The sequence below is a fragment of the Bos indicus genome, chromosome 14 (genome assembly GCF_029378745.1).
Source record: "Bos indicus isolate NIAB-ARS_2022 breed Sahiwal x Tharparkar chromosome 14, NIAB-ARS_B.indTharparkar_mat_pri_1.0, whole genome shotgun sequence".
In the NCBI taxonomy this organism is placed as follows: domain Eukaryota; kingdom Metazoa; phylum Chordata; class Mammalia; order Artiodactyla; family Bovidae; genus Bos; species Bos indicus.
This window is the reverse complement of record NC_091773.1, coordinates 19,937,870-19,958,878: the sequence shown is the minus strand read 5'-3', so window position 1 is coordinate 19,958,878 and position 21,009 is coordinate 19,937,870. Positions and strand designations below refer to the sequence as shown.

At 42.5% G+C, this 21,009-nt stretch overlaps 1 protein-coding gene across 1 annotated transcript; it reads right to left on the bottom strand.

Moving 5' to 3' along the window:
* Positions 1 to 765: 765 nt before the first annotated feature.
* On the bottom strand, positions 766 to 20,803 carry UBE2V2 (ubiquitin conjugating enzyme E2 V2). Its single transcript, XM_070802521.1, has 4 exons — positions 20,572 to 20,803; positions 7,239 to 7,387; positions 2,808 to 2,933; positions 766 to 1,647 (listed from the first exon to the last, which is right to left on the bottom strand). Exons 1-4 carry the CDS (start codon positions 20,786 to 20,788, stop codon positions 1,501 to 1,503), a joined length of 639 nt encoding a protein of 212 aa, XP_070658622.1. The 5' UTR covers positions 20,789 to 20,803; the 3' UTR covers positions 766 to 1,500.
* Between the last annotated feature and the right edge of the window lie 206 nt (positions 20,804 to 21,009).

Below are 21,009 nucleotides of genomic sequence, written 5' to 3'. Positions count from 1 at the left end.
TACACACGCACTAGTACGTATGTATACATTCTCTACGTGTCACTTTAAACATCTTTGCTATTTCAAGTCATACTGAGATTAGTAAATTTAGATACAGTGCTGCTAACTTTAATGTATTCTGGCCAAGAAAAGGTAGCTCAGAGTTTTAACTCTGAATGCACTTGATAAAAACACGCCAGTGGTTGTTTGAGAAATAAGTTCTTATTACACGACCACCTGTCTATTTTCTTCAGAAAACACAACTCTTAAGAAGGAAGGAGTTTCAACAAAGTAGTACACCCAAGTGCTAGGAGATGAAAAATAGCGACCCAAAGCCTCAAGTCACTGTGGTCAAAGCAGAGCAAAAGTGAACTTTCAATTCAGAATTACACAGCTGCCAGAGTTAAGGGTAAGTGGACAAAATTAATCCCAGTCAGTACTAAGAGCACTGGGAGCAGATACTATGAAGAAAACTAGAATGTATATTTGGATAATCTGTAATCTAAATTTTATAAAAACTGCTAGAACTCAGACATCTCTTTTAATAATATTTCTAGTGAAATCAAGTTGAAAACATAATACCTGGGATTATTCTTCCTAACAAGAAATTAAAGCCTAATAGGAAATCTGTACTCTGAAATACTCTGCAAATTCCAATTTGCAAGAAGTATACCATACGGGATAAATAATGAGAGATGTGTATAGATGAACAGCTACAAGAATTCCAATTTTTGCAATCTCAGCAAGTTACTGTACACACACATCAATATAACAGAAATGGCACCGTTTCTGAAGACACATTCCACATTTTATTTACAATTTAAGACTAACTTTAATCTCCAAATCACATATCCATACACCTAATTCCTTTTTGATTTCATTTAAACGTAAATGCATGGTCTGTCCAACAAAGACTGTAAACAAATATTTACCACATCTGTTACATGGAACACACAGGAACAGCTTGTAACAGAAATTCATCCACCTCCCCCACAACATTTTTTATTATAAATACAGGTATCAAAACAATCCTGAACATATTTTTGATACTACTAGTAGTCAGCACCCATACCGCTTCAAAAATGAACACACTTTGTGACAATATTCATTGTACCTGCTACTTTAGACAATTTCAACTGAAGCTCTTTCTCTAAGCAAGATGATGGAGCACACCACTCGAGTTTCCTTCTCGGCTTTCTCGTCAGAAACACACCTGCCTGCACAGCCAGCCGACACTTCTTGCTGTGCTCTCACCTGCAAACCTGAGCTCCAGTGAGGACTCCAGGTGCGTGCTTAAGTGGTGGTGCCTTAACAAGAAAAGACTGCTGAATTTTCTTCCTGTTACCTGAAAACATAATGGGTGTACATATATTAAATATATTCTTACAAACGTCCAGGTCATGTTTACCAGCTGGAATTATCTTACTTTAATGTGTGGGTATTTTGCATTGTGATATTTAATCAAGACATTAACATGAGTAGAAGGTTGCTGATTTAAGACAAGTTTGAGATCCACTAAAATTAATTGTTGTATGTTTGTCCTTCTGGTGGCTGTGGAAGCTTCATATTTTCTTTGGACATCATTAGACGTCTTAGCTCTTGAAGTACAACTTTAATGCTATATGAATTTTGCCATTTTGCTAACACTGGTATGCTTCGTGCATCCACCTGAAAGGAGGGGAAAAAGTACAATTAACTGCGAAGTTTAAAGTACTTGGGCACCAATTTACTAGATGTAGTTTAATAAGAAGGGCTTTAAAAATCCAGTCAGGCACTATTTTCACAAAAGCAAACATTATAAAACCACAGGTCCACACAATACTTAGGGCCACAATCCAAGGCCTGAGCAGTTACTCACACCAGGGATCAGCAGACAGCGGTAACCCTGACTTCTGCTTTCAGATCCCACTCCAGCGTGCTCTTTGCACTGTGCTGAACTCATCTTCCACTGGGGGAGATGGACAGGCTGGGGCTACCGCCCCTTCGAAGCCTCAGCCACAGGTACCTGCTGTCGCCTGGCCTATCTGGCAGCTCCCTGGAAACTTGCCCACTGAGGACCACCTATTCCCTGACCACCTCCTCTCCACCCTGGTACCTGTCAAAAATAACCAGTGTCCAATGTGTAACACCAGAGACACAGACTACTATGTAGAAAATAGAGGCACCACGGATGTGTGGTACAGCACAGGGAAAAGATAATCATGATTTTGCAATAACTTTAAATGGAGTATAACTTATAAAACTACTGAATCACTATATTGTACATATGAAATAAATATAATATTGTAAATCAACTATACTTCAATAAAAAATACAATTTTTTAAAAATTAAAGAAAAAACTGTTTTAATAGTTCTACTGCCTGAAGCGGCAGCAAGAGGGCAAGCAGGAAGGGGACCAAAGATGCCACAGGAAATGCTGGGAGAGGAGATGTCCAGTGAGGCTACAAAGTCCCATACACACCCGAGGGTCCAGGAGACACACACGTGTGCAAGGCTGCACACAGGCTTCAAAGCCTGAGAAAGCAGTAAACTCTCACCTATGGCTGACCCTGATCAACATACAGACATTTTGATTATGCACCATAACCAAGCAGAATTTATCTAGGAAGTGCAAGGTTGGCTCAACATACAAAAATCAATGTAACACCCCATATTAACAGACACAAAACAGCTTCTGACAAAATCCAACACCTTTCATAATAAAAATACTCAACTAATTAGGATTATCAACCCAATAAACAGCTTCCACATGCTTCTCTGTTTTTTAATGTTCTCCTGACTATAAACTTATAAGTTGTGTAAAAATAAAATAACTACTTTAACTTACCATTCCACTGGAATTATTTATTCCATTCATATTAATTTTGGTTACAAATCTAACTGATGGAGGAGCTTCTGGGTATTTAGGTCCACATTCTACTTTCAGGCTATATATTCTGTTTTCGTAATTTGTCTGGAAGGCAGAAATAATAACAACAATTTTCAAGTGCTAATAAATCGGAAAAGCACAAGATAAATGTACTTAATATTGCCACGTGTGTGACTAAGAATTTACTTTTCAACAAATTTATTTGATCTATATGCTTAGCAAAAATACAGTTAGTATGCAATTAAAACAAGAAAATAAAACATAAATGAAAGTGACAAATTTAATACCTGTTGATTCTTGTATAAATCTGTAAAAAAAGAAGCTGACCATCTATGGATCTCAGTCACCCCAACGGATCCACGGCTTTCTCTCTCATAGTAAGAGATCTCCCAGTGGAGGTGGATCTCGGGTGTTAATAACCATGGTTTAAAAGGTATACAACAATCTTGTACATATATTAATAAATGTTTCATTATTTTTAAAAAGTAAACAGCTATATAAAACTCATCTAAGTTTAACAGCAAGCATATATTAACAGTATGCCCAGGACCCAGAAAGGCTTAAAAAGAACTAAAAAGGTCAAGGAGACACCTATCTGTTGCTCTCCACTCACACGCATACCAGCCTCTCTAGAACTTGCAGTAAAAGTATAATAATTAGATAACCAACAAGGACCCCACTGTACAGCACAGCGAACTATACTCAGTATTTTGTGATAATCTTTAAGGGAAAATAATCTGAAATAAAAATAGACACATATGTAGATAAAACTGAATCACTCTGCTGTACACCTGAAACTAAGACAACACTGTAAATCAACTACAAGAAAAAGAAAACAAAAAAAGGCCCTGAAAAATCTCATACTCTTAAAAATACTCAAAGTACATGGAAACAATCAGAATTCTCATACTTTGCTAGGAATAGGGAATGGTATAACTACTGTGGAAAAAATATGGCATTTTTTCCTATGCATTTCACTAGACACATTCAACTCTCCTTCCTTAACTCCCCTGCTGCTGCTGCTGCTAAGTCGCTTCAGTCGTGTCCGACTCTGTGCAACCCCATAGAGGGCAGCCCACCAGGCTCCCCCGTCCCTGGGATTCTCCAGGCAAGAACACTGGAGTGGGTTGCCATTTCCTTCTCTGATGCATCAAAGTAAAAAGTGAAAGTGAAGTAGCTCAGTCATGTCCAACTCTTAGCGACCCCACGAACTGCAGCCTACCAGGCTCCTCTGTCCATGGGATTTTCCAGGCAAGAGTACTGGAGTGGGGTACCATTGCCTTCTCCGCCTAACTCCCCTACTACGCAGCAATTCCAACCCTAGGCATTTTTGATCCAAGAGAAATGGAAACAAACCTATGTTCACAAGATGACGTATAATCACAGCAGCTTTATTTGCAATAACCAGAGAGAACCATGATCAGGGGAAGTGACAAGCACACTGTGGCATATCCCCACCATAATAAAAAGAAACAAACCACTACGCAGCGCACGGATGAAACAACGTAGGTGAACCTGAGGCACACCCAGTCAAAAGGAGCAGACCTCTCGGTACATACGCTACACGATTCCACTTACACCAAGTTCTCCGACGGGCAAAATACTCTAGGGCGTCAGAAGTAGTGACCGGGTCAGCTCTGGGGTGGAGGAGGGGCAAGGGACTCTCTAGGGTGATAGAAACGGTCTGTATCTCGACACAGGTGCAGGTAACAAGATACACCTTTTGAAAGTCATGGTAAGACCTATGCAAATTATAAAAGTTTTTCAGTTAAAAACAAACAAACAAACTCTAAACTAGCCTACAATGCTTAAAATTAAATATCCTAACTTTTGATACCCTGGATTAATTTCATCATCACTGGATTTTAAATTAAAAGCCAAGCCTTTCTGTTACCTAACAAAAGAGTAAAGAAGAGAATAGTAAGTAAAAGGAACTACTATTCAAGAACTATATACTAGAGTCAGATACTCTCCTATTGCCTAATTATTAATTCATTTAATTCTCAAAACTTCTAAAGTGATATGGTACTTCACTTACATAAAAGTAAACTTTGAAAAATTACTAAATCTCTAATGCTAAAAATTTAACAAACATGGAAAAACAAAACTGCTAATTATATAAATCCAAATAAATACTGGAATAATATAAAGCAACCAGGGATCTTAATAACATAAAAAAACAAGCAACAACTAACCAAGTAATAGAATGTTAAGGTAGCAATTTTCACATTACCCTAAAGCTGGGACAAAACTGTTCTAAATCTGGTACCCTACAAAGAAAAAACAACCAAGATGAGATGCCAACTCCTGCAAGTTTAATTAAAAGGCAGCTGAACGAATGCTGGAACCACAAGCCCTCATCCAGCCCCCCAGCTCAGCGAGGGGGCTGAAGCCTGGCTGGAGGACAGGGTCCACTCAGGCTGCGCCCTCCTGCACCACAAGAGGGGGAGGGGCTCCAAGTCGACCACCACAGAAAGCGGCAGGAGGCACACCTGTCTCTGAAACCCTGCCAGCTGGCCCACCCCCATGTTACCCTACAACAGCCAGGCCCCCAGTGGGCACAGCCGGACACAGGGGCTTCCTGTGGCTCAATGACACCAGGGAACAGCCAGTGTGGGGGTCCTGTGGATGACCGGAACTGGGAGAGAGATATCTGCAAACTAGGTTATGGGGCTGAGGGTCTTACTTTACATAAACTCCAACACTCTTCAAGTTCCCTCAGAGGAACAAATGGGATAAAACTCAAATCTAAGTAATTTCAGGACTTCCTGGTGGCTCAGTGGTAAAGAATCTGCCTGCCAATGCATAAGACGTGGGTTTGAGCCCTGATACGGGAAGATCCCACATGCCGCGGAGCAATTAAGTTCGCGTGCCGCAACTATTGAGCCTACTCGCTGCAACCACTGAGTCCTAGAGCTGTGCTCCAAAGAGAAGCCACTGCAATGGGAAGCCCGAGCACCAGAGCTAGAAAGTAGCCACCACTCACCACAACCAGAAAAGCCGATGCAGCTGTGAAGATGCAGCACAGCCAAAAATAAATAATTAAAAAAGAAAAAATCTAAGTAATTCTGAAAGCATACTCCACTCAGTTCAGACTGTCCAATCTTCAAGTCATTCATTAAGTAAGAATGCTCAAAAGTTATAAGCACTTACTTTTACCAAACAGACCATGGTGATACTGTTCACAGGTAGTGAAAAAATCAAGGTTTTCATTACAAAAACTGAGTTACAAAACGACAAGAATTTTAACCATCAGCATTTTATTTCCTTCCTTACATGTCTAATGGAAAAATCAGAGCAGTGGAGGAAGAGAGAACTTGTTAGTTTAGGAGAGTGCATGAATTCTACAAAGGAATACTAGAAAACGGTAAACAAACATTTGTCTGAAGTTATCAATGCTAATTACCTGACCATTTTTCTTTTATAAAAATAAAAAAATCTAAATTCTACCCAACAGCAAAATAGTTGAAATAGTCCCATTACAGGTAGCAAACAGTACACAAAACCAAAGACTAAAAAGAAACTTAAAATTTGTGTTCTTTCTAACAAAGTCAAAGGTCATACAAAACCTATTTAAAAGACTTGCTGCAGGGGCATGCAGCAAATGCGGCCTTTGAGTGAGGAATGCAAGGTACAAAAAAATTTCCCAATCTAAAATAGATTTTGAGTAAAAATAAAAAGTCACGAACTTGAGAAAGACCTAAAATTAAAACAATAGGTCTGTGGCCAACACTAGGAAACATGCAAGAATCAGCCTTTCTGACATACTTTATAGATGAAGACATTGAAGCCAGAACATTTCCAAGGCCAATCAACCGTCACTGGCCAACAGCAATGTGCAGTCAACACAAACCAGTTTGGGAACCCTGTTGATACACACGGGCGGTTAGCAGCATGTTACCTCACGGCACGCTGTTCGCTCTTCCCAAATACCCCTCCGCTCCACGCCTCATCTTTTCCACTCTCTACCTGGAATGCTGTCCATCCCCATCTCACCTTCTGAAATCCTACCAGCCAGTCCTTTAGGCACTCCAAAGGCAACTTCCTCCACTGTCCAGCCTTCCTCAATTATTCCAGCTAGAAGAGACATATTCCACAGTCCCACCGTGGGCTCGCTCTGCCACATTCAGTCTGTCGTCTGCATTCATGCCTTCTCCTCTACTGAATCGCAAACACTTTGACAGCAATGATCACACCAGTCTTCCCGCCCTCCAACTCCTCCAGAAAATCCAGCATCAACAAATGTACAAAAAATAAGTAAAAAGTCACGAACTGTTTCACTTAAAGTTATCTTAACTATTTACTTTAATATTAATAACATAAAATAAAATGCATACTTGAAAGTTACAGTAAATATTCATAGGAAATAAATGTAATGTATGCACTGACCCGTGGTGGCCCAATGATCATGCCTGTCCACCTTGTGAGTGTCATGTCTTCATCATCTTCCAGGCCCCAGCTGACCGTACCGTCGCCCACTCCTTTCTGTCCTTCTTCAAGTTCTTCCAACAAACGAAAATTACGAGGAACTTTAACACCTATACAAAAGGAAGCCAATGTAAGTAGCTCATAATTATAAGGGCTACACACAATCAAATTCAGCTTTTCCCAAATTAACCGTTAAAAATTATTTACCAAAAAGACAAAATTCTCTAAAAAGTCTTCTGCCCCAGGAAATGCTCAATCTAATAATAATAACTCTTCAAAATGAAAAAGCTACAGACAGCATTGTTCCAAACATAACAGCAGCACAGAACATGTATAACAACACCTAACCAGTTTTACAGTGATGTACATCAATCATAAGGGAATCATTACAAGTGATTATTTTCCCATAATTGAGATTTCTGCCAAGAACAATGTATCAGGTAAACAGGCATGACCAGAAAGTCCATAAAAGTGTCACTGCATTAGCACATATTCTCCAGTGATCTGTAAAAAAGAGAACTACGTTCCATTTGTAAAAATGCACTAAAAGGCACTACTTTCTAGAATGCTGACCCCACCCTTGGTCCTCAACCAGTCTGCTGGCTGCCTAATAACCACAGCGTCCTGCCTCCACTGTGAGCAGGTCCGCTGCTGGAGAGCCAGTCTCCTGGTGGGTAATTCCCTATGACATATCTGTCCCACCCTGGCCCAACCCAGCAACACTTTCATAGCCCTTCTCACACGTCCACTTCTGAACCCTTTAGACCTCATCACTCTATTTCTCAAATCTTAATAAAAAATCTTCCCCTCTGCCCAGAACCCCAGCCTTTCACAGTCCCCACCCCCTCATTCTCACTGAACCTAGTTTTGCCACCATCACCATCCTGACCTCCAACCCCTGGAACCAGCAGGGCTGGTGATACAGCATGTGACTTGATCACAGCCTCTCTCAGGATCACTGGCCTGGCCTCTCCAGAGGATGGACCCTGTGGTCTTGCGAGCTCTCAACAGCATCCAGCCTGAAAACTCCCCAGCCCCACTGCGCAAGTTCTGAGAAAAACCAAGACCCCTCTGCTGGCTCTGGAGCACTGCCTCCCTCCCTCCCTTCCCACTCTCAGAAGCAAGCACACACAATTACGAGACAGGAAAAAACAGTGACATCTCTTTTAAGGCAACTGTCATTCTGCATAACTTATCTCTCCTGCCGAAACTAAAACATCTCTTTCAGGGTTTCCCTGGTGGCTCAGTGGTAAAGAATCCTCCTGCCAATGCAAGAGACACGGGTTCAATCCCTGGTCCAGGAAGATCCCACATGCCGCAGAGCAACTAAAACATCTCTTTCAGTTACTGATTCATAGTAGTCCTTCTGGACAAATAATGAAAAGCCAATAAATATTGTAACTTAGAAATAGTAGCCACTTTATGTACTGTGCTTCATAAAAAGTGCTTTAAAATTCTGGGCCACAGAAACATGGATATGTCAGAAACCACAAAACAAGAGTAAGCATTATTACAACTATAATAACTATTAATAACCATTTGCTTAGTGTACCCTCTGCACTAAATAAACTATCCCATTGGATCCTAAAAGCACCCATTTTACAGTTGTGGAAACTGCAGTTTGAAGGAGTTAAATGACCTACTCAAGGTCACATAGTTTTAAATGGCAACTGTTGCTGCTGTTGTACTAAGTTATGTCAGCCCCAGTATTAACGCCCAGTTTCCAGACCGAAGTCACTCTCAAGCATTAGGTTCTCCAGGCAGCACCGTGGGCGCAGACCCGACCTCCAACCGGCCCAGCCGGCTCCCAGTGCTGCTGCCTCTCGGGCAGGGCCTCTTGCAGGTTCCTCATCTGTGAAAGGGAAGCCACCGTGGTTTCCACTTCACAGAGCCTCTGTAAGGTGATCGGTCTCAAACAGGATAAACTGACTCTCATCATTTTAGTGTTCATATTAAGAAAAATTACATAAATCTTCCACTCACCTTGACCTATGTTTTGTGAGAATTCAAGCTCTCTGCAGTCCAAAAGAATGACCCAGAAGGGGTCCCTGAGCCGAGAGTGTCTATAAACACACACTGTGCTCGCACCCTGAAACAACAGCCACTCTGTCAGAATCTCCACCATCTGTCGCTCCTGAGCTGCTCTTTAAAGGAATATGAAAGGAGCCTGATCACCCTCACCATCTAAGAAATCATTACCCAAGAAAAATTCTAAATTTGTGTGTAATTTCCTTTCCTCCCTTTCAAAAACAATTCAGTCAGGAGAGCTTTATAAGCATCCAAAACTACAAAGTAAAAAATGTAAAAATGTTTCTTTATGTAAGTGCCATAAAAGCAATAAACCGAGGGACTGCTAAACTTCTCACCATTTCTCAAAGCAGCATTTTGAGAAAATAATTCTAAGATTACCGGCAATGGTAACATTTAAAGGGTTACAGCAGCTAAGGTTGTTCTGTTTTTTTTTTTTTTTAAAGTTTAAGACTCAAACAAATATCAGTAAGCTCTATTTTCAAACTGAGGCCTGGTGTACTCTGGCTTCGTTTCTCCCCACCACTAATGTCTGTAAAGAGAACGCACCACAAGGTGGGGCTGTGCGGCTGTGAATGCTGCAGGATGTGCGTCAGCTGCCCTCTGATGGCTGGCCATCTCGGAGCCCTTTCCTGACTTCCACTTGCCTTTATCCTGTGTGTGTCTATGTGTGCGTGGTGGTGGTACTATCCTTATTTAATAGTTTTAAATATTTTAAGTCCTTAGTCTGAGATCTTCATTAAAGGAAAAAACAAAACGGCCCATATACATGATATGAGTTCCAAAGGCCAACCTCTTAGCCACAACTCTCACTGCCTGGGAAAACAAGAATTAAACCCTAAAGACCATCCGCCAGACTGACAAACAAATGTTAACTCTGGCAACACCTGGTTTGACAAAGATATGGAGATGAAGGCTCTTCCACTGCTGAAGGTGGAATAAACTGGCACAACTACTTCAAGAGGAAACTGGTAACATTTACAGAGATGCTGGCACCAGGCTAGAGAAAGGCAGGAACGCTCATGTACTGTGATTTCTAACCGTGAAAATTTAGAAACAATCCAGACATAACATAGCATAACCCATGACACAATGATATTGCAATTAAAATGAAAGAATCAGAGCTACAAGTATCAATTAATGCTAAAATTTTAAAACACTGTTTAATGAGTGCACAGTTTCAGTTTTATGGCTGCACAACAAAGTGAATATGCAATATTGCTGAACTGTACAGAGGAAGTTAGGACAGTACACTGTATATTACATACACTTCACCATAATCACAAAGAGAAATAAACAGAAAAGCCATATAACAACAGACCTTTATACTGTTCTGAGTACATACATATCTAGCAAGAGTATAAAAATACTTGTGGAACAGACTCCAAAGTCAGAATACTGATCACCTCTGGGCCAAGAAGAAGTGGCCTAGTACTTGGGAGGATGCAGGTAACGTCTTAGTTTCTCAAAAAAAACAAAACAATCTGAAGCAAGAAAAACTTAGCACCATTTGGGAGAGCTGGGCGAGGGTGGGAGGGGGTGTAACATGTGTACTTACCCATTTTCTTGTGTTTTAAATCTTTTGTCTCAACAGAAAAGGAAAAACAGTATCCAAAAAAGGAGAGAGGGAACTGCAGGCAATGTTTGGGGACAGCAGCTGAGGATAAATGAGCAAAGAGCCAGAAACTGTCAGGAGGGACAGGTGTGCTTGCAAATTCAGACTTAACCTTTGGTGACAAGGACCCAGGGCGGGATTGAAACCCAGACTTTAAGGATGGGGAGGCAGGGTACAGTATCAGCTGTGATGAAAGAGGAATCAGGCACATGCCTCCACTAAGGAAAACGTGGTACATTTTATTGTAATTCTGTGATTTTGTCATCTGACAACCAAAGCTAAACATCGAGTACGAGCTAGGGACTGTGCGAGGCCGCCCTGCCCTCATGGAGCACACAGCATACCAGGGCAGCAAGACAAGGAAAACAAGGCACAGGAGAAGCACCGAGACAACCAAGGCAACGAGCACGTTCCATAAGGCAGGGGATCTGCTCTTACCACAAAAGCAGAGAGCTGCATACTCTGACGTCAAATATGGAGCTAAAACTCACAGGCGATGACGTCCAAGCTTTGCCCGCTTCACCCCAGCTCAATGACCAATATGTGCAAGCCTCCTTCTGGAGGGAGTCCACTGGACTGGGCAGAAAGGAGAACTCCTGTCCCCAGTCTCTGCCCCTCACCTCTATCCCCAGGTTCAGAATCCCTGCAGAACCACAGTATTCCCAAAGCTCCTCCCAGGTTTAGGACCCTGGAATTCTATCTGAAGGAGTTTCAGAACAAGAGACATGACTTGAAGAAGTTTACAAAACACAAATGCAAAGGGGAAAAAGTAACAAAAATAAGGTGAAAGTCGCTCAGTTGTGTCCAACTCTTTGCGACCCCATGGACTATACAGTTCATGGAATTCTCTAGGCCAGAATACTGGAGTGGGTGGCCTTTCTATTCTACAGGGGATCTTTCCAACCCAGGGATCAAACGAACCCAGGCCTCTTGCATTGCAGATGGACTTTTTTACCAGCTGAGCCATAAGGGAAGGCCAAGAATACTGGAGTGGGTAGCCTACCCCTTCTCCAGCGGATCATCCAGACCCAGGAAGTGAACCGGGGTCTCTGTATTGCGGATTCCTTACAAACTGAGCTATAAGGGAAAATTTTTAAGTTGATTTTTAAACAACTAAAACCCTATGTCAATAACCAGCTGCACTTAAGTAGTAATTGGATAATATATTTCACAGGTGTGAAATACAAATGATAATTGAACAACAAAAATATGCAGATAAAAAAATCATATTATTATTAGACCCCCATCAAAAAATAAAATTAACACCATGGTAAACACAATGCCGGCAAGACAGTGGAAAAACTCATTTATCCACCTCAACACATCACTGAAAACTGAATACACCTTGCTGAAGGGGTAAACTGACAAACCATCGCAAGAATTCTTAAATATTCATGCACACTGACTTAAAATCCCACTGAGTGAAATTCGCCCCCAAGAACAAAGCACGAGGAGGCAGGCAGCCTCCAGCACAGAGTCAGCTGTGAACAGCTTCTCCAGGCTCCAGGCTGGGCCCCTCCCGGCCCCCCGGAATCTGGGCTGGCCTTGCCACTTGTTCTGGTAGAACACGACGCTAGTGCGGTTCTGGGACCATCCTTGTTAGAGCCCTGGTACCCTCTGTTTGGTCTTTCAAAAGCCAACTCCCATTTAAGTTCTGACTCCCAGACACTACTGGGATGCAAGTAAGTCCAAACACGACGCCTAGACTGCCCACATGGACAAGAAACAAGGCCCTGGGCAAAGGCCAAGCCCGTCTTCAGGCGAAGGGAGACAACCAGGCCCAGCCAGTCAACCCCCAAATCATAAGAAGAAACCCCTGTCTGAAGCCATTATCCATTTAAGATATTAAAATCTGTCTTAGAATTGATGAACTATAGTAAATAAAAATAAATCTGAAAAAATTTCAACTCAACGGTGTACCTGTGAAGCATCTGAATTTACCTTCAATCACCAGGAAGACAGACCTCTGCATTACAGGGTTTGTGAAGAACCTGGAACCAAGGTGTGGAGGCTGCACTACATACAGCAGAGGGTGAATCACGCTACTGGTACAGGTTACAGCCAAAACCACTCTGCCCCCAGCCACTGCCCAAATTCTGGAACTCTTCTCACATCCCACATGCGATATACTAACTCAGGGAAGGAAGAAAACAAGCAGCTTCATGTGTTTATTTAATGAATGCACCCAAACACAAAATATCCTTAGTACTGTTTCATTTCAGAAAAGTAAGCTCAAAACAAAATTTATGAGTAAAACATTATAATACACTAAGGAGGAAAGCTGGATTTTACTTGTGCCGTTTGTCTTTTCATCATTAAAATCACTTACACAGAAACTGGACCATAAGTAATGCCGAGTGCCAGAGGCGCTCAATAAACCCGGGGTGCGTTTCCGGCAGATGCTTACTGTCCACCTCTCTGTCCACACTTAAGGGCCTGTCCTGTAAGAAGTGCTGCTGGTGGAGGACACAGACTCCTTTGCCTAGCATCTTGGCAGAGATGGCAAGCGAGGACAACCACGGAAGCAGACGCATTCAAATGCAGTAAGCTGTCCCAAAAGATTTGCTTGAACACACTATTGGTATCTCCGTGGAACAGACAAGCCAGTGAGAACAGAGTGACTCAATGTTCTCCAGGAGAGCTGCCAGCACTGTTTACTTCAGAGCTAAGGAGGAATGCCTCCCTCAGAAGAAACGGGGGTGGAGGGCGGTCAGGCCGCCTCTGGTCCCTCCCTAGCAGAGACTTCTAAGGGGATCGAGGGCTGGCACACTCTCCCCTGACAGAGACCACTTCCAGGAACACAACTGCTCGCCTGGGACTCCCGGGAGCTGCAGCTAGAAACAAAGGAGCGATCCTGCCAAGTCGCTGCCGGTAGGTAAACACTTCAGAAAATTAAAAACTTCTCAATAACTTAAGTATATCCTCTCAGGAAACAACCACTTCTATCAATACTGGTTAGTCAACCGTAACTGATAACTGAGGGAGCAGGTGACACTACCATGAAAAACAAACAGTAAACCAAGCTATGCGCTCTTGGTCCTTTTCAACAGCATTCCAGACACTAGGCTGAAAAAATCTTTGCATGATTATATACCTACAAAGAATAAACTGCTTGGAGCATTGCCTGTTACCTGGCTGTATTTCTCTTTGCTGCTGCTGCTAAGTCGCTTCAGTCGTGTCCGACTCTGTGCGACCCCATAGACGGCAGCCTATCAGGCTCTCCCGTCCCTGGGATTCTCCAGGCAAGAACACTGGAGTGGGTTGCCATTTCCTTCTCCAATGCATGAAAGTGAAAAGTGAAAGTGAAGTCGCTCAGTCGTGTCCGACTCCCAGTGACCCCAGGGACTGCAGCCTACCAGGCTCCTCCGTCCATGGGATTTGCCAAGAAAGAGTACTGGAGTGGGGTGCCATTGCCTTCTCTCTCTAATGTAACCTTAAACCTCACACCTGGCAAGGCAGGGTTTAGACTCCTGCCCTCTGTCAGATGGTAATCATGTGCAGTAATCACAACCAGACCATCACTGAGAACTCACATATACCAACATGATGTTTTTAAAACAGAGTCAAACAATGAAGCACATATCAAAAGCCAGACTTCCCATCTTAATAAAGTAGAAAAAATAAATTGGACTTTATAAAAATTTACAACTCTGAGGTTTCAAAGGACGCCATCAAGAAGGTAAAAGAAAATACAAACACATAGCTAACGAACTCGTATCCAGAATATAGAAAGAACTCTTACTACTCAACAATAAAAAGACAGTCAACACAATTTTTTAAACATGGATAAGCCTATGAGAAGGCAATGGCACCCCCACTCCAGTCCTCTTGCCTGGAAAATCCCATGGATGGAGGAGCCTGGTAGGCTGCAGTCCATGGGGTCGCTAAGAGTCGGACACGACTGAGCGACTTCACTTTCACTTTTCACTTTCATACATTGGAGAAGGAAATGGCAACCCACTCCAGTGTTCTTGCCTGGAGAATCCCAGGGATGGGGGAGCCTGGTGGGCTGCCGTCTATGGGGATGCACAGAGTCGGACACGACTGAAGCGACTTAGCAGCTTAGCAAGCCAGAAATGAGCCCACACTTACATGAGCAGTTAATCTACAATGGAGACAAGAATATACAAAGGAGCAAAGACAGTGACTTCAATAAATGGTGCTGAAGAACTGGACAGCAATATGGCCTTGAATCATACTAGACTACTCCCTTATACCATCTAAAGAAATACACTCAAAACTGATCAGACTTAAATGTAAGACCTGATGCCTTAAAACTCCTAGAAGACACAGGGAGCACGCTCTCTGACATCAGTTTTAGCAATGATTTTCTGGATCTGTCTACTCAGGCAAGGGGGAAAAAAAGCAAAAATAAACAAAATGAGACTACATCAACTAACAGCTTCAGCACAGCAAAGGAAATTATCAACAAAAGAAAAAGGAAGCTTATGGAATGGAAGAAGACATTTGCAAACACTGAATCTGACAAGCAGTTAATACCCAAAATATACAAAGAACTCATACAATTCAACATTAAAAACAAACAAACAAGCAAACTGGATTTTAAAAAGTGGGCAGAGGATTTGAACAGGACATTTTCCCAAAGAAGACACACAGATGGCCAACAAGCGCATGAAAAGATGATGCTCAACGTCACTAATCATCTGGGAAATGCAAATGAAAACCACAATGAGATACCACCTCACACCCGTCAGAATGGCTGTCATCACAAAGACAACAAACAACAAGTCAGCAAGAATGTGAAGAAAAGGGAACCCTTGTGCACTGCTCATGGGAATGTAAATTGGTGCAGCCACCATGTAAAACAGTATACAGCTTCCTCAAAAAGTTAAAAATAGAACTACCATACAATTTAGCAATTCTACTCCTGGGTATTTAATGGAAGAGAACAAAAACACTATTTTAAAATGATACACACGCCCTCATGTTTATTGCAGCATCATGTACAATAGCCAAGATGTGGAAGCAACCTAGGTTCCCATCAATACATGAATGACTGAAGAAAATGTGGCAGGCATGCACACACACCGCAACACTACTCAGCCATAAAAAAGAGTGAAATAAAATGTTGCCATTGCAACATGGATGGACCTAGATAGTATTATGCCATGTGAAATCAGCTTCTCCAAGCGAGGCTTCAACAGTATAATTAGAACCGGACATGGAACAACACACTGGTTCCAAATTGGGAAAGGAGTATGTTAAGGCTGTATGTTGTCACCCTGCTTATTTAACTTAAATGCAGAGTACATAATGCAAAATGCCGGGCTGGATGGAGCACAAGCTGGAATCAAGATTGCCAGGAGAAATATCAATAACCTCAGATATGCAGATGATACCACCCTTATGGCAGAAAGTGAAGAAGAACTAAAGAGCCTCTTGATGAAAGTGAAAGAGGAGTGTGAAAAGTTGGCTTAAAATTCAACATTCAGAAAACGAAGATCATGGCGTCTGGTCCCATCGTTTCATGGCAAATAGATGGGGAAACAGTGGAAAACAGTGACAGACTTTATTTTGGGGGCTCCAAAATCATTGCAGATGGTGACTGCAGCCATGAAATTAAGACACTCGCTCCTTGGAAGAAAACTATGACCAACCTAGACAGCATACTAAAATGCAGAGACATTACGTTGCCAACAAAGGTCCATCTAGTCAAAGCTATGGTTTTTCCAGTGGTCATGTGTGGATGTGAGAGTTGGACTACAAAGAAAGCTGAGTGCAGAAGAATTGATGCTTTTGAACTGTGGTGTTGGAGAAAACTCTTGAGAGTCCCTTGGACTGCAAGGAGATCAAATGAGTCAATCCTATAGGAAATCAGTCCTGAATATTCATTGGAAGGACTGATTCTGAAACTGAAGCTCCAATCTTTGGCCACCTGATGTGAAGAACTAACTCACTGGAAAAGACCCTGATCCTGGGAAAGACTGAAGGCAGGACAGGGGACAAAAGAAGATGAGATGGTTGGATGGCATCACCAACTTGATGGACAGGAGTTTGAGCAAGCTCCAGGAGTTGGTGATGGACAGGGAAGCCTGGTGTGCTGCAGTCCACGGGGCCGCAAAGAGTCAGACATGACTGAGCAACTGAACTGACTGACGTGAAATAAGCCACACAGAAAAAGACAGATGCTGTATGATTTCATTTATAGGCAGCAACCAAGTTTACAGAATACAGTGTGATACAGAAGAGGCACCAAAGAAGCTGAAATCAAGAAACTAGTTTGGAATCAACATCGAGCTAAATAATCTTGGGAAACTCACTTTATATCTATATATTCACTGTTCATCTATAAAATGAACTTGGCTAGAGCCTAGATGATTCATAATGTACTTTCTATGAGAACTATTATTCCAGTGTATGTAAGCACCTATACAAAGCCCTAAGAATTTCTTCCCTTCTGTGGTCTGAAATTTTGCTGAGTTACAACTTAAACTGAAAATAACATCCAGTTTAACACAAGTCAGCAGAGACCTTGTAAACAAGAACACACTCCTGAATCCAGTCTTGCAGTGCCATCTCATAGTATCTCAAAGATCTTATAAATATATTGGCTCTTTACAAACAGTCAACTACTTTTAAAACAAACTTTTAAATGCCGGGTTTCATTTCATTTATTCTGTTATATCAATTTTGAAGCTTGGTGTCAAAAAGCTCCCTAAATACTTGCTAAGTAGATGTCTCCACATATGGGCAATCTCTGCTTTTCATGGTTTCCATGTGTGACTTTCAGTTACCATGATTTAAACGCCAATCCCCCAACAAGAGGGTTTAGACTCTAGTCTCCAGGGCACACACACTAGGAATAAGCACAGAGTACACATGACTGCTACTCTTCTGTCCACAAGACCAACAAGAGAACTCGGACTCCAGGCTCCAGGGCACACACACTATGAGTAAACGCAGAGAGTTCACAAGTCACTATGTGAGTAACTGCCGAGCAATCCCGACCAGCGGCCACATGCCACATCTCTCAGTCTGCAGGTGATGGTTCACCACACAGCTTACTCAATTCACAGACAACAAAGCCTGTAGTAGAGCTTCCTCCTTGCGATTAAATTTTTGAATCACACATACTAAATATACTAACAAATTTCTATTCTGTAGAGTTGTGCCCTATGAAATTATCTTGATTCCCAGAGATGACTGTCTCTTGGGAAAGGGAAACCTAGCCAGTGGAGTCTCCACCACAGTCCTACTTCCATCCATGAGAAACACTTGACAGTCTGAGACAAGGAACCTGCAGAGAGAAGAGAAGTATGAAAGCCACTCTCAAGTCTCAAAGGAAGTAAGAGTCTTCATTTCAGGACTACTCCAAATTCACAATTCCAGACTAAGCAAGACACCTGAATTCTGATCTGGACTCTAGTGCTAACCAACTATGTAAAAGCTTATACTTCCTTAGGCCTCAGTCTTCTCAACTGCAAAACAAGAGAACCAAGTGGTATGGCTAAGTATTTTCCAGCTTAGAGGTCTCAGTCTAATTAGTACTAAGTCGCTTCAGTCATGTCTGACTGTGTGTGATCCTATGAATTGTAGCCTGCCAGGCTCCTTTGTCCATGGGATTCTCCAGGCAAGAATACCAGAATGGGTTGCCATGCCCTCCTCCACGGATTCTTCCAGACCCAGGGATCGAACTGAGTCTCTTATGTCTCCTGCATTGACAGGCAGAGTCTCTACCACTAGCGGCCCCCTAGGAAGTCCCAAGTCTAATTAAAATTCTTCCCAATTCTTCTTCTTAGTAACAGCAAGTGTAAAAGTATATGACTTAAATAATACATGTTAAAATAAAATGCTTTAAATAAGATTTTAAAAAATCTGTCAGTGTTTTTTCTTTTTGGATGGTCAAACAGTTATTCTTACATTAATTTGGCTTAAATAAAAAACACGTACAGTTTTTTTCCATCTAGTTCATCTATTTTAAATTTCAAACTTTATCATATTTATTTCACAAACAGGTACTGTTTCCCTCCCTTGCTACCAAGAAGCAAGCAATACTAAAGTATAACTAAGCGAAAATGTAATTTAAAAATAGTTATTTACAAAACATAGTCTAAAACTGCTTCTGCACTCCTCTCTCCCCATGCTGGATGATACTGTCAAGGTTACAAAACACAGAAGAGGAATAATCTGATATTGACCAAGGCAATCTTCAGCAACAGTGTCAAAACAAGTTTCAGGGTCTAAGAAAACATCAATTAATAGTCTAACAGTTATTCTTCCTAATTATGCTAAGATTTCAAAACTCATAAACATAAAATTAGTGTGAATGTAACAACTGGAATGCTGAAATATAAACTATAAAACTCAAGCTTCAGATGTACAACAAAATATACTAATAATCTCTCAGCAACTTCTTTATAATTCCTTCCAAAAATGACTTAAATGTTACCAAGAAGTTTCTGTCATTAATATAACCTAATCATTGGTTTTTTCAAAATATTTCCACACTCTTTCATATGTAAAATGGTACAGGGGAGAAAAACTGTATTTAAAAAATGAAATCTACAAAATGAAAACTATCAAGTTAAAATACACCATTTTATTACTAATTTTTCAAGAACCTAAAGATAGGATGCACAAGTCTTAAAAAAGACATGGCCCCATTCATGAGCACACTCGATTTCAAATAGCAAGGACAACAGCAGAGTCTCAACTCTAAAACGTCACTTTTCAAATCACCTATGTTTTACCTCTTAGCTCTGAGCCTAAGCTTGAAATAGTTCCGCAATGCTAAAATCGTTAAACAGCTTATCCTGACACCTGCACGGAACAGAGACACAAAAGACGCAATTTTCCATTAAAAGGTAGCTAGAAAGGTACTACCTTCAAAGTACCAATCGCAACACACAATAAAGTATTCCACTTAACGAAAATTCGTGCAATGATGGCAAGAAATACAAAACCACACTGTTCTCTAGTCTGGTTTCAATAACGATCAGAAAAACGAAAGACCACACGTACTAAGGTTTTAGATTAATACAGCTTTCAACATTTTTAACATTTTTAAATAGTCAGATTTCTAAAACCTCAGTGTTAACATTTAATTTCAAAATCTGTGCTTACAAGAAACCAAAATTGTATTCAGTAGGAGAGAGGAGTTGAAAAGCTAATATAAGAAGTCGTTTTTTCTTCAATGAGCGTTCACCTCGCTCGTTGCTTTTACTTAGTCGGCACCGCAGTTATGCATTCACGGGAAGGACAGAAAACACGCATTCAGTCAGGTAAGAATGGGCCCTCCGCCCACGTTAGGGCGAGCCGGAGGATCCGACTCGCTCCATCCACGACCCCCACACGAGCCATCGCGCGCCGAGGTGGACAGCGGGCCGCCCCAGACTCTTCTCCTCGCTCCCGCATCACCCGCGAGACCCCGCCAGCCGAATCCTGCACCGTCTGCCGGACCCCCAGCGAGCCCGGCCCAGCCCAGCCCCCCGGCGCGCAGCCGACGCGGGGCACGACCGCCGCCCCGACGGTCGCCAGGACCCTCCCTGCTCCGCCTGCGCTACGCAGGAAGTCTGGCGGTCGAGGGGCCGTACTGTGGCTTCTCTCACACAACCAGGCCGGTCGCCAGATGCAAGATGAGACGCCGCGCGGGTCGGGGTGGAAAAGCAGGTAGCCGGGCAAGGAACCGACCTGTGGAGACCGCCATCTTCTCCTGCAGCCCGACGCACCGCTCAGACGCACGCGACGTCCGCGCCACTTCCGGGAGCGCCACCGCCCGCCCCGCGGCTTCCGGCTCCCGGCTCCCTCTCCTCGGCTTCCGGTGTGTCACAGCGGGCCCGCCCCGCGGCTTCCGACTTCCTGAGACGCAGCCGCTAACTCTGAGGGAAGGGTTGAAGGCTAAGATCATGGAACAGACTTGAGTCAGTCAACAAGAAAAAGCAAGAGCGTGAGGCGAGAATGCTCTGTGAGGGTCTAGTGCTCCGGGAGCTCCCGCCGGCGCCAACATCACAGGCGTGCCTCGAAGCAGGCGCGCGGGCGCCCCCCAGAGGGCTGTCCTCTGTCTGGGAGAGGGTGGCGTCTGTGTTGAGGTACACCAAGTGTTTGTAGAAATGAGGCCCTGACCGGGGC

Bases quoted from the DNA above. Each gene is read 5' to 3' on its own strand.
- UBE2V2 (XM_070802521.1), bottom strand. From the start codon at position 20,788: ATGATCTTAGCCTTCAACCCTTCCCTCAGAGTTAGCGGCTGCGTCTCA. The intron at 7,388-20,571 runs GTCGGTTCCTTG...CCTTTTGTATAG, and splicing joins GAAGATGGCGGTCTCCACAG to GTGTTAAAGTTCCTCGTAAT. The intron at 2,934-7,238 runs GTCAGTGCATAC...TCTGCCTTCCAG, and splicing joins TGATCATTGGGCCACCACGG to ACAAATTACGAAAACAGAAT.